This window comes from Glycine max, chromosome 10, assembly GCF_000004515.6.
Source record: "Glycine max cultivar Williams 82 chromosome 10, Glycine_max_v4.0, whole genome shotgun sequence".
NCBI lineage: Eukaryota > Viridiplantae > Streptophyta > Magnoliopsida > Fabales > Fabaceae > Glycine > Glycine max.
In genome coordinates this window covers 2164973-2185691 of record NC_038246.2, presented here as the reverse complement: position 1 = coordinate 2185691, position 20719 = coordinate 2164973, and the positions used below count along the sequence as shown (strand labels likewise).

At 33.1% G+C, this 20719-nt stretch overlaps 3 protein-coding genes across 4 annotated transcripts; 2 read left to right on the top strand and 1 right to left on the bottom strand.

Moving 5' to 3' along the window:
* The first annotated feature begins 4053 nt into the window (after window positions 1–4053).
* Window positions 4054–5738, top strand: LOC100803964 (adenylate isopentenyltransferase 3, chloroplastic). Its single transcript, XM_003536854.5, has one exon. It carries the CDS (start codon window positions 4371–4373, stop codon window positions 5403–5405), a length of 1035 nt encoding a protein of 344 aa, XP_003536902.1. The 5' UTR covers window positions 4054–4370; the 3' UTR covers window positions 5406–5738.
* A 5413-nt stretch (window positions 5739–11151) lies between these two features.
* LOC100778092 (protein WHAT'S THIS FACTOR 1 homolog, chloroplastic) lies at window positions 11152–13946 on the bottom strand. The gene has a single exon (XM_003536401.5). The coding sequence runs from the start codon at window positions 13478–13480 to the stop codon at window positions 12329–12331; it is 1152 nt and encodes a 383-aa protein (XP_003536449.1). The 5' UTR covers window positions 13481–13946; the 3' UTR covers window positions 11152–12328.
* A 909-nt stretch (window positions 13947–14855) lies between these two features.
* On the top strand, window positions 14856–19836 carry LOC100820331 (stress response protein NST1). Of its 2 annotated transcripts, none has more exons than XM_006588560.4 (9): window positions 14856–14947; window positions 15375–15438; window positions 16568–16730; window positions 16831–17411; window positions 17625–17798; window positions 17908–18024; window positions 18274–18453; window positions 18710–18756; window positions 19178–19836. In XM_006588560.4, exons 2-9 carry the CDS (start codon window positions 15391–15393, stop codon window positions 19506–19508), a joined length of 1641 nt encoding a protein of 546 aa, XP_006588623.1. In that variant the 5' UTR covers window positions 14856–14947; window positions 15375–15390; the 3' UTR covers window positions 19509–19836. The 2 variants fall into 2 exon arrangements, with proteins under 2 accessions (XP_006588623.1, XP_003536443.1); XM_003536395.5 differs by having other exon boundaries at window positions 14873–15049.
* Window positions 19837–20719: the final 883 nt, after the last annotated feature.

Sequence of the window (20719 nt, the reverse complement as noted above, 5' to 3'; positions counted from 1 at the left end):
ATTATTTTCAATTTGTATGTCTTGTCACTTGTCAACAATTGTTATTAATGGTGTGTTGAAATATCCAAAGCATGTGAAATTAAACGCTTGAGAATAAATGGAAGAGTGACTTGTATCAAATTTCCTTTTGATTTTGGGTTTTTAACAATTTATCACCTGATTTTATAAATTTGTAACTAATTATTAAGAATTAACTCTACATTTTTTTAAATAAACTTCACATGAAATTAATCTAACAATAAAAGTAGTTTTAGTAATTATTGCCCTTGCGACAATAACAATTAAGTAATCAAAAGTAGAATGTTTTATTTAAAGTTATAGTATTTAATATTTTAAATACACTCTACGTAATATTTAGTAAAAGTTTTGTATTTTATTTTTTAACCGTCAAAAATAAAAAATAAAATTATTGAAAAAATATAATATTTAATACTATTAATACGTCTACAGTAATTTTTATAATTAAATTATTTATATATTTATTTACTATTGAAGACAATGTCAATGAATATATACTTACATTCAATATTGACAATTTGAGGATGGAATATGTACTATTCTAATAATAATGTACCGCACTAATAGGGAAGAACATCAACAACATACATCAAAGGTACGTCCATAAGAAGCTAAACCACACTCAGTGGAAGAACTAACTCATTTCCTGAAATTAGTAGAAATTTTGGAGTTTCATTTGAACCCGTATTCTAGTTTTGTTTGAGAATATCAGTTGCTTTTAAATATTGTTTTTGTTATGAAGTGTTTTCATTATTATATATTGTGAGAATAATATTGGTTCGGAGTATTTAGAATATTATTTTTTATATACCCAAATACTTTCTCCTGATTATTGTTTAATTTTTGTAAATATTAATATTTGAGACAAACTAATAATCTGTACATATAATTTGACCTTAAACCCACTTGGGCGTAAGGGAACAGGAATCCATTATTGGATAGGGGAAAGTACCTTTTTTAACCGAGTCTTATAAATTAGCAAAACGATCTCCTGCACAATTGTTGCCAGAATCTCAAGCTATGTTGTCAAAATTTTGTAGATTCGATTGTGTTGGAGATCACTCTATCATTGTATTTGTGTAGGACAAAATAAGTGGATTTATGTGATCATTAATTCACAAATTATATAGGTCGGTTGGCCTAGCAAAATTGAAGTGCCCATTGAAATGGAAGTTGAATTTTTGGAGAATAAAATAGTGTTTGGCGGGGAAAATGACGCTTCATTGAAATTGAAGGATCCATTCAATTATCGTGTGCGAATCTCAAGCCATATTGCCATGGCCAACTTTCGTTGTCATGCATAAAATTAAGAACATAGTCACTCTCAATCCTTGAAAGTAACCAGTACTTTCCTTACAATTTCATCGGAACAAATGCAGTTTGCTTAGGTGGTTCGATTTCACATCGTGATCAATTCTATGCTTATGCATGGAAGATTGCAATATAAATATGGGGCACTAATCAATTTGTTGGTCACTATGAGAAACACGTGCGTATGAATGACGGAGGACATTTTTAGTGTTTGAGTTTCTATATCCAAATTGCCTCAGATAATTTTGAAAAATCTAGCTAACTTTTTTTTGTTTCTTTTTGTTTAAATTATAAATAAATTACCCATTTTAACTTTGATCCTCTCACCAATAATCCCTTTTTTCACGTGTGAAATATTTATTAATTTTGTTAATAAATAATTGATGTAATGTAACCTGTTATTTATATTTCGTGAAGTTTTCTTTTCTAATGATAATTTTTATCCAATCATAAGATTCAAACTTAAAATTTTATTTTTTTCACTTAAAAATTTAAACTCAAACTAACAAATAGATACGTTATGCAATTAATCACTGTTGTTTTTTATTCTTCAAATTTAAATTTGATTTTCTAGTTCTCAATTTTAATAAACGTTCCTTCTAGTTCCTCGATCGTGATTGATTTTTGAGAATTTGAATGCATAATTTTTTGTATTTTTTTATTGAAAGAACTAAAAAGAGTTTTTTTTTTCAAAATTAAGGACTAAAAAATCAATAAATTTGAGTGACCATAAAAAAACAAAAAATGACCTAATTTGAGGGACAAAATATATTTAAGTCTTATACAAAATTATGAGAATAGTTTGTACATACATACACATATATAAATATTAAGCAAATTATTTATAAAAAATTACTTAGAGATTATGCAAGACATCTTTTTAAATACATTATATTATAGAAGAAATTTATTATAAAAACTTATAATTTTGTGAGTTTTATTATTGATTTTTTTAAAGGAAATTTTAGTTAAAAAGTAAAACTCTTAAATTAAAGTAATTAAGAGTTTTACTTTTTATTTAAAGAACTCCATCCATAATTTTTTTATTTCCTATTCGTTTTAACAAAAAAAAAAAAGAGTATATTAGAAGAAATATATCATGTTACTAGCACAGTAGCTCTCTACTTATCTAATACTGAAATTTTAAGCAGGCTAATTAGGGGGAGGAGCCAAACAGGAATATTCACAAAGAAAACAAATTAAAGTTGAAGTGAATAATACATTTTTTTTATCATTGAAATTTTTTATACATTTTGAATCTTGTATTCTTTACTTAAATTCTCACGCACAATGGCATTTTAAAATATTGATTCCAACACAAACGTTTGAAAAGGGAGAAAAGGTTGTCCCGTCCAACATGAATGAGTATTAAACTCATAGTATTTTTGGGTCGTACTATTTGATTTACAAGTTAAGCGAACATTGGTACTAAGTATAGTTAGCCTAGTTATTTGTATATAGGGCTAGCAAAAAAGGAATATTCACAAAGTAAACAAAGTTGAAGCGAATAAGTATACTTTTTTAATATTGATTTTTATATATATATTTTAAACCTTGTGACCATATCTCTAGTTGAATTCTTACACACCTTAACATTTTTAAAATGCATTTTTTTACACGAATGTTTGAATGCAGAAAAGGTTATCGCATCCAACATGAATGAAACTCGAACCTTTTTTATCTTACTCTTTGATTTATTAATTAAGAGCATCTACGACATAGCTGCTCATGCTAGTTCTTTAAATATGAGATGTGTTGCTTAACAAAAACTATCATGCACGGAAGCATTTGACAAGATATTTTTTTTATACAAACATAGTTTCTTATATAATCAATTTGCTTAATTTTTTTTATCAATAAGAAAGGTTTTTAGGCTAAGAGCTAGTAGAAATTTGAAAAGAAAAAATTAAACATTTACTTCAACAACCTTAATGTTGATTTTTTTATAGACTTTTTAAATCTATATATTTAGCGTTGCAAGGCTTATAAATTTAAGATAAAAATCATATATTATAAATGCTCTACATAAAATACATGCTAAGTCAAATTGGGCCAGATATTATTTGTATGAATACATAACATATGTTTTTATTACAAACAAATAGTCCATTTTTAGCTACATATTTTTTTAAAAAAATAATTTTTATAGGATATTATCTTAAAAATCTGATAAAAAAAATTATTTCATCAAAAGAAACTAATCCAAATTCGCATAATTAAGAATATAGTCAACCTTGCAAAAAAAAAAAAAAAAAGATAATCAACCTAGAGTTGTATATAATTAAATTCACTTGTAAAAAGAACTTTATTTTAATCTTATGATGTTTTGTGCCCATGAAAATATGAGACTAATTTAAAGATGTCTAAAACAAAATTTGGGTGCAAATTTAAATATTTTTCTCTTTATTGTAAAGTAAGAGAATATTTAACCCTATTATGTGAGACAAGATAAGTGGAAAAGCTGCTCCAACCACTAAACGCTAGCTACCCTCTTAGCAGAAAACACCACAAACACATGTATAGACAAAATCCAAAACAAACAAAAATTAGGGAATAATAAGAAAGACCTTATCATACATATATTCTTTATGCAATTTGCCGCTCCTTGCCATATAACCCACTAAAGATAGAACTACCGTGCCCACTGATTTTCAGAAACAAGATGGCTTTCAAGAGCTTTCGTTGAGCCTTTCAGTGGACCATTAACATTTTTCTATATGGCATAAAGTTTATATAAAAATATTGGCAAAATATTTGACGACACCAAGTTCACAATCAATAATTTATATTCACGAACAGAGCAGCAAATAAGAGTGACAGTTTTGACCTCTTCCCATTTTGTCTACGCTATATATATATATACTCCACACTCACACCTCTCTCATTCTCAATTTACTACTCCACTTCTTGTGTGCGAGCTTCATTCAACAAACCCTTCTCAATTGACCTTAGCTAGCTCCACTTTTTGTGTCAAAAAAAAGAAATCCCACCACACCACTTGATTCTAATTTTTCTTAGTCTTGGTGTTTTTTTAGGTCATTATGACCATCTCAATGTTTATGTGCAGACTAACACAATCCATAATAAACGTACCTTGTAGTGGGAAAAAACTGAACATGAGGCAAATTGAGAAAGAGAAAATAGTGGTTGTAATGGGAGCCACTGGAGCAGGGAAGTCAAGGCTATCCATTGACCTAGCCACATGTTTTCCATCAGAAATCATAAACTCCGACAAAATCCAAGTCTACGAAGGCCTCGACATAGTTACAAACAAAATCTCCAAGGAAGACCAACGCGGTGTTCCGCACCACTTACTAGGAATAATAAACCCCAACATGGATTTCAGCGCCAACGATTTCTGTGACACGTCATCAGAAATTATTGCCTCGATCACGAGAAGCGAACGCCTTCCAATCATCGTTGGAGGCTCCAACTCGTATCTCGAGGCCCTGATCGATGACGATGATTACAAGTGTCGCTCGCGGTTCGATTTTCTGTGTCTCTGGGTTGACGTGGCAATGCCAGATCTGCAATCCTACGTGGCGGAGCGTGTCGACGACATGTTGTATAACGGAATGGTGGATGAGCTGAGACCGTTTTATAGTCCCAACGGGGATTACTCGCGAGGGGTAAGAAGGGCAATTGGGGTGCCAGAGTTCGACGAGTATTTTCGGAGGGAAGAAGAGGTTGTTGACGAGGAAACGAGGACGAGGTTGTTGGAAGAAGCGGTTAAGGAAATGAAACTGAACACGTGCAAGCTAGCCATGAAACAGTTGGGGAAGATTCGTAGGCTGAGGAACGTTAAGAGATGGGAGATTCATCGATTGGATGCCACGCCCGTGTTTCGGAGGCGTGGTGAAGAAGCGAACGAGGCGTGGAAGAAGCTGGTGGCAGAGCCTAGTGCTATGATCGTTGCTCGCTTTCTCTATAATAGTAACTCCAAAAATAATGCTACTAACGTTGTTTCTGGTTCTGGGCTTCGAGTGAAACCAGCTACTTCATCAGAGACTGTTCTGGCTGCGGCAACGTGGCTAGCTAGTTTTTTAGGTGTCGTTTTGGTGGGGAAGGACTTGTAATCACTGCGGATGAAAAGTTTTATGAAAGTAAGTTGTCTGCTACTAATTGATACTAGTACAAGTCAAACATCTGGTCTCCTTCAATTTTTATGGGAGTGTGTGTGTAACTCTATTTTTGACATGTTATATAATGAGTTTTTGTTAACCTTTGACTTTGTTCACGTTGAATATTTTAACGATTTAGGTGAGGTTAAAAACCGGGGAAAATAACTCTTACGGATGCAAGGGAAGTGAGAATAGGTCTTTGGTTTCTCCCTCAATTTTCTTATTTTCAAAAGTGTGTATATATATGATCAATATGTTGGTCGATTTGGAGAGGTTTAGATTCCTCTCTTTTTTTTTTTCTTTTTCATGAAAACGAATTCATATTATTTCATTCAAAATACGATTGACAATACAAGAAGGAGCCTCGTCATAGTAACAAGAACTAACTTGAAATTCAGTCACTCTAACTAGGCAATGGGACAGTCGAATTCACTTGTCTCTTAACAAAATATATTTTAAAGTTTAGTAAGCCAATAAACAATCTCCTACATTAAGATATGATAATTCCGAATTAAGTCGCATAAAGAGCTTACTACAGATGCATTCTCTCTCCCTCACATGTACACTCACGTTAGGTTTTTTTAGTCACAGAAAGCATACATATATACCATCAACTAACTAATTTTTTCCCTTTATATGTTTATCAAAACTAAATGAGGGTTATTAAATGTCCTTTTACCAAACAAATAAGTAATTTTATTCATTGAAAAAGATATAAAATTTTAAAAAAAATAAGTTATACACTAAAAGTGTAAAATAATTTTATACTGATATTATGATAATTTATGATTATATAATTGCTTAAAATTATTTTAGGTTATCAATTTATAATCATTAAATTCTTAAGAATTTGTGTAGTGTTTATTTCAAGGTATAATTTATTTTACATTTTAAGAATTTCATTCTCAAGAGTACTATAATTAGGAATATTGTTTGTGAGTAAATTGAAAAACACATTTGATTAGTTAGATTTTAATATTTATTCAAATAAAAGTTATAAGTGTGTTAAAACTTAAAAAATACATTATCAATAAAATATCACTTTCTCATTTTCATCATGCATGAGAATAAAAATAAAGTGAAACTTGATATTATCTCTTTCCCAAAAATCAACAATATTTAAAAATATTTTTTCAAAAATTGTAAGAAAATAAAAAGTAGTATATTTTTAAATTTATATTCCCGAAAATACATCTGCAATCAAACGAAAACATTCTTAAATCTTCTGATGGAATTATTATTATTTAATTTGTCCTCCCCTATTAGAAAAAAGGTTAGAAAAAAATGATTCGACCGTCCCTGGCTTTGGTAAGCAAGACGCATACGAATTATTCGAGATTTCTAATGCAATTTCATCTATGCACTGTTAAGAACGAAGAATGGTGCACACCCTTGAATAGATTCCATTAAAAAGTGCTTCTTCTCCAATCATATCGCGTCCGTACAGTTGCCTAGCATCTTGGATTTCAGTGTCCTTCAAATCACACGAATCGCCGCTCTTCTCTTTCATTCCGTACCATTTATCACACATGTCATGTGTGCCCCTTCCTGCAAATAACACCATGAATATGGATAAAATTTAAATATTTATTTTTCAATTAAACGGAAGTGTTTGGTTCAAAGTTTGAGATTATCAAACTGTTTTTTCGATTTTTTAAGAGAACATCATGAATTAGTCCAACCTAATATATATAAATGTGCATGTGTGATGAGATATGAGATATGATTTCTGTTAGCTTTAATGGAACAAAAGGACCATGATATGATTTTCTTTTCCAAGCGAAAATGGTCCAGACAGTTCATCTTTTCCAACAATGCATAAACGCCTTTATGTTGTTCGTCTAAGATATTGTCTTTTCTTTCCCCGTTGGGTTGGATTCTCTCATGCGTCTTTAGCTCAGCTTTTGGTCAAAGCAGTTGTCCCACTGACTACCATTCCAAAACCATATATTAGTTTTGCAAATGAATATTGAATGAAAATACTGTCCCAAAATATATTATATACAGTATTTAATGATATGTATCTTTAACTATATTACTGCGATCGATGATGCATATTTCAAAGCATTTGATATGCCTCTTGTCAATATTTTGCTCCTTAAATATGCGATCGAGTTCATTTCTCAAACTTGTGTGTGTAAAAGAACATTATTAGTTAAGAGAGATACTTTTTAACAAATTTCAATACTTGAAAATATATTAGTCACTGATTTACTGTCAAGAGATATCTTGAATTAAAAAAAAGCCTATAGACTTAAAAAGCTTATAGACTTTTTTTTTTTTGAGAAAAAAGCTTATAGACTTAAAAAGAAACTAAATTCAAAAACAAATTATATGTATAATTAACCAATTCTCTTATAATTTAAGAGTGAGAATTTTAAACATTTTCGCATACTCTCTCAAATTTATGCATATTCTCTCAAATTATAATTATCGTATAAGAGAAAAAAATTATCCTAAAATATAATTATCATTTTAGTTTTCAATATAATATTAATTACTTTTTTCATCTATATTTCTTATAATAATGATATATAAAAAAAATTATAAATAAATTAATGATGATATATACAAAATTAATTTTATAAAATTATTATTGTCATTTATTTATTTATTATTTTTCTTGATCGGTGTAAAACAATGATAATTATATTGGGATGAAGGAAGTAATAAAATAGAATCATTATTGACAATGAAAAAATCTCTTATTTACTTTTTTTTCTTAAGATACATAATTTTCCCATTATTTAATAAACATATTTGATCACATTTTCCAAAGATCAATCAAGTTTTTTTTTTAATTTTATTAATGTATATAATAATATAATTTTTTTAAAAAAATAATAAATAATGACATGGTCACCTCTGCCTATATATAATAATAAGGCTTGATGACATAACAGTGTAACGTTATCATTTAAATAAAAGGAGACTAATCACAAGTATTACATTAAAATTTTTTTTAGGTATTTAATTAAAAAACAAATATTAACCAAAGGAAACTTATTTTTCAAGTATGAAAAATTTAATTAATTTTTTTTTATTATTTATCTCCAGACAGCTACCAAGTAGGTGTCGCACTATTTGGGGTCTTAACAAATTATCACTCCTAAAGTTTAATCATCTTATTAAAAAAATAAAAATATATTCACTTTTTCTTCTCAATTTTACCCTTTTTTTTTTGTCTCACAACTTGATACAATTATCATCACTCAAAAAATATGCTTACTCATTCTATCACTATCTCCTTGTTTGTTGGCACGACTACCTCAAAGCCACCAATACCATATCAACAAAACCATCACCATTACTTTATAATTAGTATTGCACTTATCTTATAGTATCAAAACTATACAAGTATACAAGCAATTTGCATTGTTTTTTTCAAATAACTATATGTTCATCACTCGGGCAGAGGATAACTGGATAAGAAAAGAGGTCTCCGGCCATAGTGAAAAACTCCAACACCACGTATGCTATATCTCGATTCCCGAATACCCTTATTGTTAGACCAACAGTCAGAACCTTGAATTATCTTTCATCATATCTTCGGCATTCATGTATCTTACATGCTTATAATAAAGCTTAATATATATTTTGAATTTACACTTCACCTTTGCACCTAGTTTGGCTTTGATTCGACCAAGACCATGTGTGGTGGTACTCATACTTTTTTTTGTTATTAATCCGAGGACTACAAAAGAGGAAAGTGTCCACTCACAATGGATCAAGGTGAACACCGAACTTAGGTTACGAGTATCCGTCTAGCCATGAGCACTGTCATCATAATAGAATAAACACGATATCCTATAAATATAATTTTGAAAGCACTTCGCAATTCGCATTGTCTCAGTCACTCTTCGCCGATTGCCGCTACAAAGCTTTCTAAATAAGGATTTATCCAATAGCCTCAAACTTTAGTTTAAAGCACAACCTAAATTTATCCTCGCCGTTTGGCCTATATAGTATGCCCACTCTTATGAGAGATTGAAAGTAGAGATCGACACGTGGATTTCAAAAGGGTTGTCGATACTTTATTTTGTTATTTCCTTTCCACTATTAGGAAGGGTTATTATTTGCATTATTACTGTCCTTTTACTGATTTGTTTTCACGAAACAATGTAGGTAAATACACCAACCTAGCTCGCTATAAAAGAAAGAGTGAAAGAACAGTTCCTTAAGTTCTTCCACCAGTTGCGTTTGATTTTGTCTTCTCTAATGGATTTACAAGTAGAAAGGGAACTTTTCATAATATTATAATAGTACTTATATATCTAAGTTATTTCAACTTTATAAAGACTGAATCTGATGTATTAGAACTTTTCCATTCACATTAAATATAAATTCAGGTAAATATAATTATATGAATACTTTCTGTTTTCACCGTGCTACAAGCCTACAATTCGCTTTTTTCTTTTTCGACTTTTTTTTTAGAGTGCTACGGCACACTTTGTTTCTAACACCCGATGGCACAACGAATCAGAAACGATAACCATAACTTCAACCTTAAAACCGAACACAAGATTGGATTCTTTTCCACTACCAAACTTTCATGGCATCAAAACGTAAGTTTGTCAATCATATTGGCCCACCGCACGAGTAAGTGACATTACACGATTCTCCAATGCTGATTGAGTACTGATGCAAAGGTCTAGTAAGGAAGGGAGGCAATAGAAGTAGGAATTCACACACACATTGGTTGTCCATTTCCCTAGCCCACCGGCAACAGTTTTCTTCTTGAGAAGTTTGGTGGTGACCCTGGCTTTGGTCATTCCCGTGTCCCTCATCATCACCAGGGGATGAAGGAGAGGGTGGTGGTGTGAGTGGTGAAGGTGGTAGTGTTGTGGTTGGAGGCAACATTGCACAAGCATAGCTTACTAGTGCTAGTTGGGATAAACAAAGTGGATGAAGAGATGGTGGTGGAAAAGGAATAAGTGGTGGCATGATCTGGCTCTCTATCTTTGGCACAAATGCCACAAATGTCAGAGCTAGAGTTATTAAAATGAAAATCTTGACTCTCTTCATTTTGTATCTCTTCTTTCTCTTCAGTTCAGTTAATACATAGGAACCCAAAAGCGTGTTAATTTTCATATGGCCCCTTGGAAGTATAACTGCTTAAATACTTGCAGATTCGTAAGATTGTTCCAAGTAGGTGGTTAATAAGATGAATTGCGATAATATAAAATGAGAATGTGTGGAGGTCCTGCATGATTAGTTGCTATTTCAGTATTTGTCATCCATTTAGTGTGATGACTTAGTAGGTGACAACAAACTATTGTAAATGGGGGTTTAGAATCACCAACCTTGTTCCTGAAAAATGTTTAGAATAACTCATCTCACAAAGGTGAGAAGTGTGGGCAAGGGGTGTATTTGTTAATGCGCAAATTAATAACATGCAGAACAAACGAGTGAGAGACCAACTGGTGGACTTTTCTAGCAGAAGGTCCTATAAATTAGAAGATATTTAATGTGAGAAACAAACATCTAATGAACATCATTTTCTGCTTCCACCAGCACACTCCTTGTTGATGATCGAAGATCTTCATCCAACAACTTCCAGTGTGTCTGTTAAAGTACAAAGTACTTCAACATAATCTGATAACCATAACTTTCACAAAGATAAAGCAAAAGAAAGACGAGAAGATTTCTAACTGATTCCTTTTGAAAGAAAAATTGTTAATACTTAATACACACAACCTCCTTAACAAAAGAATTGTTATTGTAGAGCCTTCAAATAGAAGTTGACTGTTGGAAACAACCTTTCTTTAAGTAACATATAGTAGGGCAATCCAAAGCCTTATCCCAGCAATCGAAAAAACTATTTCTAGAATTTGAACTTATAACCTCCAAGCTACGAGGAAAAATAACTTTACCATTGCGTAACATACATGATAGAATGACAAATTTAATTTCTTTACACTTTCCTTAATAGGTTTCCAGCTGTTCCTTGAAACATGAAAAGCAAATACTTCATTGCTGCTCAAGGTAATTTGGTAGCAGAATTTGGTCATCATCCAAAAATGGAACTCATTTTTTCCATCCTTAGCAGATATACAATGTGTATTCTTCCTCTATGAATTATCAGAGGAACATCCTGCGGAAATTCAGCATTTTCCGCATTTTGTGGCCTCCAACAATGTACTGCCGGCTTGATCTGATACCAGAAGCATTATTTGGAGCACTGTAATTCTTAAATTTCAAAGCACAATGAGTTAGATAAGGGTAAACACAGGTTCATTCACAGCCTCCTTCTAGCAAGTCCAACTTAGATATTTTATCATGCATCTCAAAGATGGGTTCGAATCCCTCTCTTTCGGAATCTTTACCAAATTCATCAATATTACTCATCACAATGCATACCATTATTTCAAATTTTTTTGAATAAAGTTGGTTGTCAAATAGCTCAAGCACTATCGGCAAGTTTACAACTAAGTGCATTTTAACAAGATGGATTGAAAAACACTCAGCTTCCAACATTTTCAAGATGAAATAAAAAATATTTCAAAGAATACAATGCAGTACTTTGATTTCTGATTCTGACATTTTGACATTACCTTAATTGTTAACCACTATCACAAGTAAAAGGAAACATTATATGAACAACAATCCCTCCCTACCCTCCATATTTAAAATTGGTTTCAACAATGCAAACATGGGGGGGAAAATGGTCCGTAGACATATTACTAAGCCAAAAACTTGTTACTGAAACATTCTTCAATAACAGAGTCCTAAGAGGAAACCATTCAATTTTTCTGCAGCAATTCATGCATCTTAAGACTAACAATCATACAAAGTGAGAAAGAATGTACTCGCCAGGAATGGTCAAGCTTTTATACCACAAAAATCCTCCAAATCAAAAGCTCTTCATATCCATATTTTCATTCACTAACTTTAGTAGCCAATAACTCCATATCTTCCTTAACCTTCTCTTGCTTCAACCTCAACTGCTCTGCTCTTTGCCGCCACCCATCCTCCAACAACTCAACAAACATATCCTTTATCCGGAGCAGAGGATCGCGGTCAATCAACTCATCGCCTCTGTACGCTTCTCTCAACATCGCCGTCTCAATCCCTCCTTTCAAAGACAGATAGAATATCCCCGAATGCCTAGTAAAAGTGGTGGAAAACGCATTCGAAAACCTATACTCGTCGCAAAACTTTCCGAGAATCGGCACAGGAATCCTCTTGTGCAAGGAAAGTGAGAGCAGTTCATGGAACACTCCAACGGACCTCTTCTCCATCTCTCTAGAAGCCTGATCCAAATGAGACACATCCTCATAAGGGGACACGTAATCAAGCTCCATCCAATCCCTAATCCACTCCCTCATCTCCTTCTTCAACACAAACCCTCGTGGAAGCTGCACATTGAAACTGGGCCTAACCCTAATCCCCAAACGCTCACTCTCCTCTTCAGCCCTTCCCTCAATTACAGATTTTGCAAACTCGGGGTTCCAATTAACCAACTCCAGAAACGATTTCCCCTCCCCAGGAGAACCGGTTAACCTAAAATATTCCGGATACCTAGGAACCAAATCAACCAAGAAATCGTTGGGGAAGCCGAACTCCCTCTTCACGTGAAGTAGCTTGTCAGCACTGACAACCTTGTTCTTCGACATCATTAACAGTTTACACAACTTGGACACGATGAAGGGCTCGTTGTCGAGGAAAACGCGTCGCTCCTGGTGGAGGAATCGGCGGAGGCGGTCGGTGGGGCGGAGGAAGCGGACCGGTTCGGTTTTGGGTTTGATGCGGTCGTAGTAGACGTCGAAGAGGCCGGGGTTTTGGTTGAGAAAGGTTTCGGCTTTGAGCTTGAGGCGCATCCTTTCGCGGCGCTTTTCGAGGTAGCGGAGAGGGATGACCTGGCCTGGTTCGTTGAGGACTTCTTTGACGACGCGGGCGCATTGCTTGTATCGCTTGTCCAACTCTATGGCTCGGTCGAGTTCTGGGTCCTTGCGCCACACTACTTTCAGGCTTGATATGGATCTCGCCTTGAGGTGGGAGAGGGTGTGGCTTTTGCTTCTGGAGAACATACCTTAAAGCTTCAACTTCAACTAGCCGCACAGCCACCAGCACCACCAAGCATACCTTAATCAGAGAGGTTTTCACTTCGAATCATGGATATAACAAAATTGGCTTCTTTAGTAAAAGATAAATGTCATTTGTACGAGAAAAAAAAAAAAAAAAAAAAAAACTCAAATGGACTTGAATGGGCCTGTTACACTCAAAAGCTTGAGAGTCCAATGTATCTTTTTTTCTTGCTGCCCAATGCATCTAGTAGTCGCTATTTCAGCTGAAAATGGAAAAAGCAACGCCGTACTGGGAAAAATGTATATGTTCGCGAATGAGGACGACGGAGACACTGTCTCGTCCTGTGTTCAGAAACTTCCCTTGCTGTTGGCATCCTCAGAGACTGTCTCCGTCTGTCACACTCGACTCACACCACACCAATTGTGATAAACGCGCTGCTGTAATATAATTAGGGTTGCTTTAATATTTTTTTTATTAATATGATTGAACCAACAACTCACATATACTACCTAACTGAGAGAATTTTGATTTTGAATTTGAATTTCAACACATAATTAGTTGAATTTTAATTAGATAATATATTATTAGATCTGTTTATGTTAGTTCACTATTGATCGGGTAATACCTTATTAGATCTAATTAGATTAAAATAGTTCAAATTTAATGAAAACAATAATTTGATTTGTTATATATCAAAATTTATAATAAAAAAATTGACAAATATCCCTTTTTTCCATTCTCAAACAAATCTTGTAAGAGTGTATTTAAAAAGAATAAAATCAAATGCTCTTGCTAATAGAATAATATGATCTCAAAGAGTTGACATAAGGATGTAAATTTTGATTGCATTCGTATAGTAGAAACAATTTATTTAATGGAATAATTCATGTTCGATCTCATGCAAAAAATTTCCTTAGTATCACGAACCAAATAAATATTTAACCTAATGGGTTTGAGAACATGAGTAATCCCGCCTTAAACCACAAAGAATAATATGCATAATTCAATAAAAGTGATAATAATTCCTTAAAACATTTTCATTTAAGAAAAACTTCTTAAAAATGATTTCATATAAAGAAAAATGACTTTGTAAACACATTCATTCAATACAAAATCTCAGATTTATTATAATAATAATAATATAAAAATAAATTCAATATCATTATAGCCTATAGGCTTTAAATAAAAAATAAAATATATTTTAAATAAAAGACAAAAGAATCTCTCTCTTTTTGTTTTTTAATCAAAAAGATAAAATATCTCTATATCATATTTTAAATAATCAAAATAAAATAAGCGTGTTTTGATTTGATCCCGTATTTTTTGGCCATGCAAAAATATTTTGGACTGAAATTTCACATTAAATATCCAATACCTTAGCTTGGTAACTTTCCATATTTCCACAGAATAGGAAATAGCGTAATTTACGTGTGCTCCTTTATTCAGTTCCTCTTCTCACACTGGTCAAGGTCACTCGTCTCTTCTCCTTCTCCCCCTCTCTATTTCTGTTTCTCTCCCGATTTTCGCTTCCCAATTTCTTCCCTCTCATATCATCTTAGCTAGAAATTAAGGTATCTGATTCTGAGGGTTTTCATTTTTTCTTTCTTACGTGAGTCACAGGGTTTTTCACTTTAGCATTAGCAAGCGATTTTTGTTTGCCAACGGGTTTAGCTTAACAAAATAAAGGAGAACCGATTTGGGGGAGAGTGAAAAAAGAACTTTTCATTTTGCATATTCAATCAGTTGTCGTTTTTTTAAATGAATTCATCAACCCTAATTTTTCATCACTTTTAGGTTTTATTAATCGTTTTACGTTTTCCTAAACATGAACCCTAATTCTATTCATAAGTCATGAACCCTAATTAAAAAATTCTCTTTATTTTGGGTGCTTTGCAGATAGTCTATCTTGATCATGGGTTTCAATTCTGTCTATAGAAACTTGCAGGAGATATTTCCGCAGGTATAACTCTTTCCTTCTTTTTCCCCCGAAAATGTGATTGCAGATTATTCTATTATTATTTTGTTTGAACTATAATTATTGGTTGCTCTGCCATCTAGTGTTTTTGTGTAATTGTTATGAATTGTGAAGTTGATTGGAATTCAAATATAAATTAGTCAAATAAATTAAAGATTATGAATTGGACTCTCTAGCTGAGCATTATGTGCATGAACAGTTATATTTTGGATGAATGGGTATTGTTTCTATTGTAACTATTACTTCCTCTGTTTTTGGTGTGAAGGACTGGTAATTGGTTGCATCACATAACGTGATCAGCAAAAAAGTATGTTATGAATGAGTTTACTGATGCCAACAATTATCTAAATCATCGAACTTTCTGAAATCTAGAGTATTTATAAAGATGTACTAATCTCATGGTAGTAAAAATCATGTTTCAAGACATAGAGTCGTATGATTTGACTTTCTTGGACTCCCTTTCCGTGTGCATCCCTTTGCAAACTTGTCGGAGAGCAGAATTGCTGGACTTACCACGCTGGATCGCAAGATCGTGAAGTTGAGCGCATTTCCAAGTTTGCCAGCATGTTATTTTGGGCCAAACAGGGTGTCTTTTTTGTTTTTTATTCTGTTTTGGGCTTTTAAACCCTAAGTCCAAAATGCCCAATTGCTTTCAGTGTACACAACCTGACTATTACTTTGTTTTCAACTCTAATTATTACCTTGAAGCCTAATAACAGAATGAAGTTACCGCCTCCTCCTCTGCCCACACTTCTCATTGGTGCAAGTCCCATCCTCACGAACCACCTCGAATGCCGCAAACACTGTCTGAATTTAAGCTTATTTAATGTGTGGTATATATAAGTGTTTCTTTATCATAATTTACTATGTACTATGTATGTTAGATATATATATATATATATAAGAATTTATATGCATATTTATTTTAATTTTACAAGTCTTGTAGAATATATGTTTCGAGTTATGATTTCATGATTTATGATTCTATGACCCCTTTCCGAGTTGGGGTAGAATCTCGAGTTTGACTACCATGACTAATCTGTGAATGTGACTGACTTGATATCAATGCCTCATCCTAAATGATGCATGTGCCTTATCATTTTGCACTGAACAGGTTGATCCCAGGCTACTGAGGGCTGTAGCTATTGAACACCCAAAGGATGCTGATCTAGCAGCTGGAATAGTTCTTGCGGAAGTCATCCCGTTCATGTCCAAAAAACTACCTGCTGCAATTCCTCCACAGCACAATGACCATGGAGCCCCACTAGATGTTGAAGGTGCAGATGCTTATTATGTACATTCATTTCTATGTAACTGTACCTTGTTTGCATTGAACTTGTTTACTAATATATTTCTCATGACTTGTTCAATCTGTAGTTGAAAGTGAGGAAGAAGGCAATAGGTTGAGGCACTGTCAGCGTGTTGATGACGTAAATGTGGGGCCTTCCTCTACTTTGTCAAATGGCTGTAATTCAAAAGATGATACTGAAAAATTTCTTGGAATGGATGATATTAAGGAGCTAGATATTTTTCAGAATGCTGAAGATAACTTCATTGGGGAAACCTTGAACGAGATTGCTCAGGAGATGTCAAATGGCTTTATTCAGGAGGAAGATAATGAAAATTTTGAGAGACAACCTGTGGATTTTGATTGTGAAAATTTGATATCTTCAGCTGATGATTATGATGTCACCCCAAGTCACAGATTGGAAGAATGCGAAACTTACTTGATTGAGTTAGAAAGTTCTGAAGCTCAAGAAGTTTGTCATGTTCAAGGCGATACATTAAATTCTAAAGATAGTCTTCAATCAGAATTGGATGCTGGTTCTTCTACTGCTGGTGGCAATACTAGTGATGTTGAAAATGATAATGGTGCAAAGAGTGCAGGTAGCCAATATAGTCAAGTATCCAGGATTGATCTGCTTGAGGAAATCATTGATGAGGCAAAAACCAACAAGGTATTATTATTTATTAGTCCTACATTCTTATATTTGGATGTTATTTATAATGATATATCATATGTGGGAGAAATTGTGAAAGTGACATTAAAATCATTCCTATATTGAATGATGACTTGACATATTATCGATGATTAGACAATACAGTAGATAGGATATCAATGTGTGTCTTATTAATACTTCTGCCATTAAGATTTTTTGACACTGATGCAGAAAACGTTGTTTTCATCAATGGAATCTCTTATCAACTTAATGAGAGAAGTGGAAGTTCAGGAGAAAGCTGCAGAGCAGGCTAATATGGAAGCTGCTACTGGAGGGTCTAATATTCTGGCCAGGATAGAAGAATACAAAACAATGCTGGTGCAAGCTAAAGAAGCAAATGACATGGTTTGCATATATTAACAAAATTTATAAATCTAAAAGTTACAAAAATCTTTGGTGTTATTATTTTTTATGTGAAGAACAAGAAATATTTATCCTCAACATTTTCTTACAGCATGCAGGAGAAGTTTATGGGGAAAAAGCAATTCTTGCAACTGAACTGAAGGAACTTCAATCACGCTTGCTCGGCTTGTCTGATGAAAGGGACAAGTCTCTTGCAATTCTTGATGAGGTGCTTTACAATTTAGTGTGTCATTAGAAATTTAATCAAATACTTTGCTGCACATATTCCCACATTTCAGAATACCTTGAACACCTTACTCACTATTGTAATAATCGGAATCATCTCTGTTAGAAAGCATGTGATTTTAAAATATTGGTTATGCATTGAAGCCTATTTCGTTGTGCAATTGAATTTCTTAATTTGATGTTAAAGGAATAAAATTACTAGCAACTTATTTGGTTCATCTCCTGATTCCAGATGCGCCACATTCTTGAAGAACGACTAGCTGCAGCAGAAGAATCAAGGAAAGCAGCTGAGCAACAAAAGCTGGAAAAGGAGGAATCTGCACGAAAGGCTCTTGTTGAACAGGAGAGACTGGTGGAGATGGTAGTACATGAATCACAAAGACTACAGCAGGAGGCAGAAGAGAATTCAAAGGTTAGTAGTGTTTCTCTTGTTTCTAAACCTTTTTTTAAAGTAATATTTTGGACAAAGCTCCTTTAATGTGAGCTTGTTTTTTTAAAGTGAAGAAGGGTATATCCATCCACCACTAAATCTTTAGTGGGTTAAGAACTTAAGATCATAATTCACTTTAAAATAAATTTAAGGAATAGTAAACCCTTATTTATTCACTTCAGAGGCAAACTGAATTTAGAGTTGTTTTTTGATTATTGCCTCCTTTTCATCTCCACAGTTACAGGAATTCCTAATTGATCGTGGGCGGGTTGTTGATATGTTGCAGTAAGTTGTTTTCTGTTTAAAATGAAGTTGCATTTTTCTGCCTTTTCTGGTATTAATATTGTCTTAATCCAATTGTGTTTGCTGTTAATTGTTAAATCTTTTGTGAAACTTACTGTTGGTTTCAGATTATTAGGAATGTTTGTCATCCTTTTTTATGTAAGATTAATCTTGATTATGGTGGTGAAGTTCATTTTATATGGTCATTTTGTTGTACTGGAAGGCATTTTGTTGTACTGGAAGGCATTTTGTTTGACATCATTTTCCTGAATTTGTTGTTTCAGCCTAACTAGGACTTAAAGATTCTTTCCTTTCTTCCCTCAACATGCATATTTTTGTAACTATATTATGAAATTTACGGTTTTGTAGTTGTGATATTTTTGTACTTTCCAATCTAATGCTTACTTTTCATTTAACTTTGCAGAGGGGAAATCTCTGTTATTTGTCAGGATATTAAGCTTCTAAAAGAGAAATTTGATGCTAATCTTCCGTTGAGTAAATCCTTCACCTCAAGCCAGACTAGTTGCAAGTTAGCTTCATCAGGTTCTTCCCACAAAACATTGGCATCTGATGCGGGTTCTGACCATAGTGAGTCATCTGGAATACGTAAGACAAGCTGGACAACCTCAATTGAAAGCCTTTCTTCCAAGATTGGGCATGACGAGGAAAAATCCAAAGCTGATCACAATGCTCTTCTTGATGATGGGTGGGATATTTTTGAGAAAGATGCAGAACTGAATTCCGGAGTTTGCTGACTTTTTATTCTGCTGAGAGGGGGAAACATGGGGAGTTAATGCTAATGTTTATACAACAAAATAAACCTTAGAATCCTTCGATGATTTTTCTTTATGTTTCAGTAGCATACTAGCATGCATACAATTTTTATGTAGTCCTCTTGGGGAGTTAATGCTAATGTTTATACAACAAAATAAACCTTAGAATCCTTCGATGATTTTTCTTTATGTTTCAGTAGCATACTAAGTAGCATACTAGCATGCATACAATTTTTATGTAGTCCTCTTGAGTTTGGGTTCTCATTGTTTTCCAGATTTTGTATAGAAAACGTCACAGCAAATTACTTGATTTCTTCTTTCTCATCTGTAAATGGTGATTCATTTATCTTTATCTTTATTTAATTACTGAGATGGCTGTACAGGCGAACGACGTGAAGGGATCCTGGTTTTGTGAGCTGCTAAGCACTAGCAGTAAGATCTATTCAGAAAACTTGGGTGATGTGAATGAACGTTGTGGAATAATTGATGACCCAATTGTACCTACAAAACGTCGTGATAAACCAAATAAGATCTTGATCATGGGTCTGAAACAACCCGAGATTCTGATGGATCCAAACCACCAATTCAAAAAGAAATATTCGGATTGATTTTCAGTTAGAGTCTCCGGTTTAAATTTTAAAGAATCTAATCGATATACTCGATTAAATGATTATATATAAAACAATTTTTCTTCACTTGTTTATCTGATTGAACTTGAAATCTGCTTTCTTCAAACTTGATATGTTGGCATCTCAAATTTCTCTCTTATTTTTTACTTGTAAAATTGTACAAATAACATTTTTCCGTGTAACAAAAAGAAAATAGCATTTCTCTTTACGTAGATTGGAGGTCTTGACCATATTTTTTCTTTATTTATATTATTTTTAGACAGTCTTTTAACTATCTTCATTTCATAAGTTCAACTATTTTTTTTCTCACAAATTTGATCCTCTGTGATTTTTGTTCGTGTTTTAACTTGATATCTAATTATTTGATGAAAATGTTGGAGGGCCATATTGAACCCTCGGGTAAGTATAGCAAGACTAATGTGATACTTTACTGTATATCAAGAATAACGTTGCCAAGTTAACAGATAAATTGAAATTGAGAATGATAAGGAGAACAAAATTGTAATCAGGCCAATCTTTGACAAACATGGAGTGGAATTTAGTTGCAAACTCTGACAAAGTAAG

Coding starts and splice junctions, on each gene's coding strand:
- LOC100803964 (XM_003536854.5), top strand. CDS start 4,371: ATGACCATCTCAATGTTTATGTGCAGACTAACACAATCCATAATAAAC.
- LOC100778092 (XM_003536401.5), bottom strand. CDS start 13,480: ATGTTCTCCAGAAGCAAAAGCCACACCCTCTCCCACCTCAAGGCGAGA.
- LOC100820331 (XM_006588560.4), top strand. CDS start 15,391: ATGGGTTTCAATTCTGTCTATAGAAACTTGCAGGAGATATTTCCGCAG. Junction 17,799..17,907: donor CTAAAGAAGCAAATGACATG/GTTTGCATATAT, acceptor ATTTTCTTACAG/CATGCAGGAGAAGTTTATGG. Junction 18,454..18,709: donor AGGCAGAAGAGAATTCAAAG/GTTAGTAGTGTT, acceptor TCATCTCCACAG/TTACAGGAATTCCTAATTGA.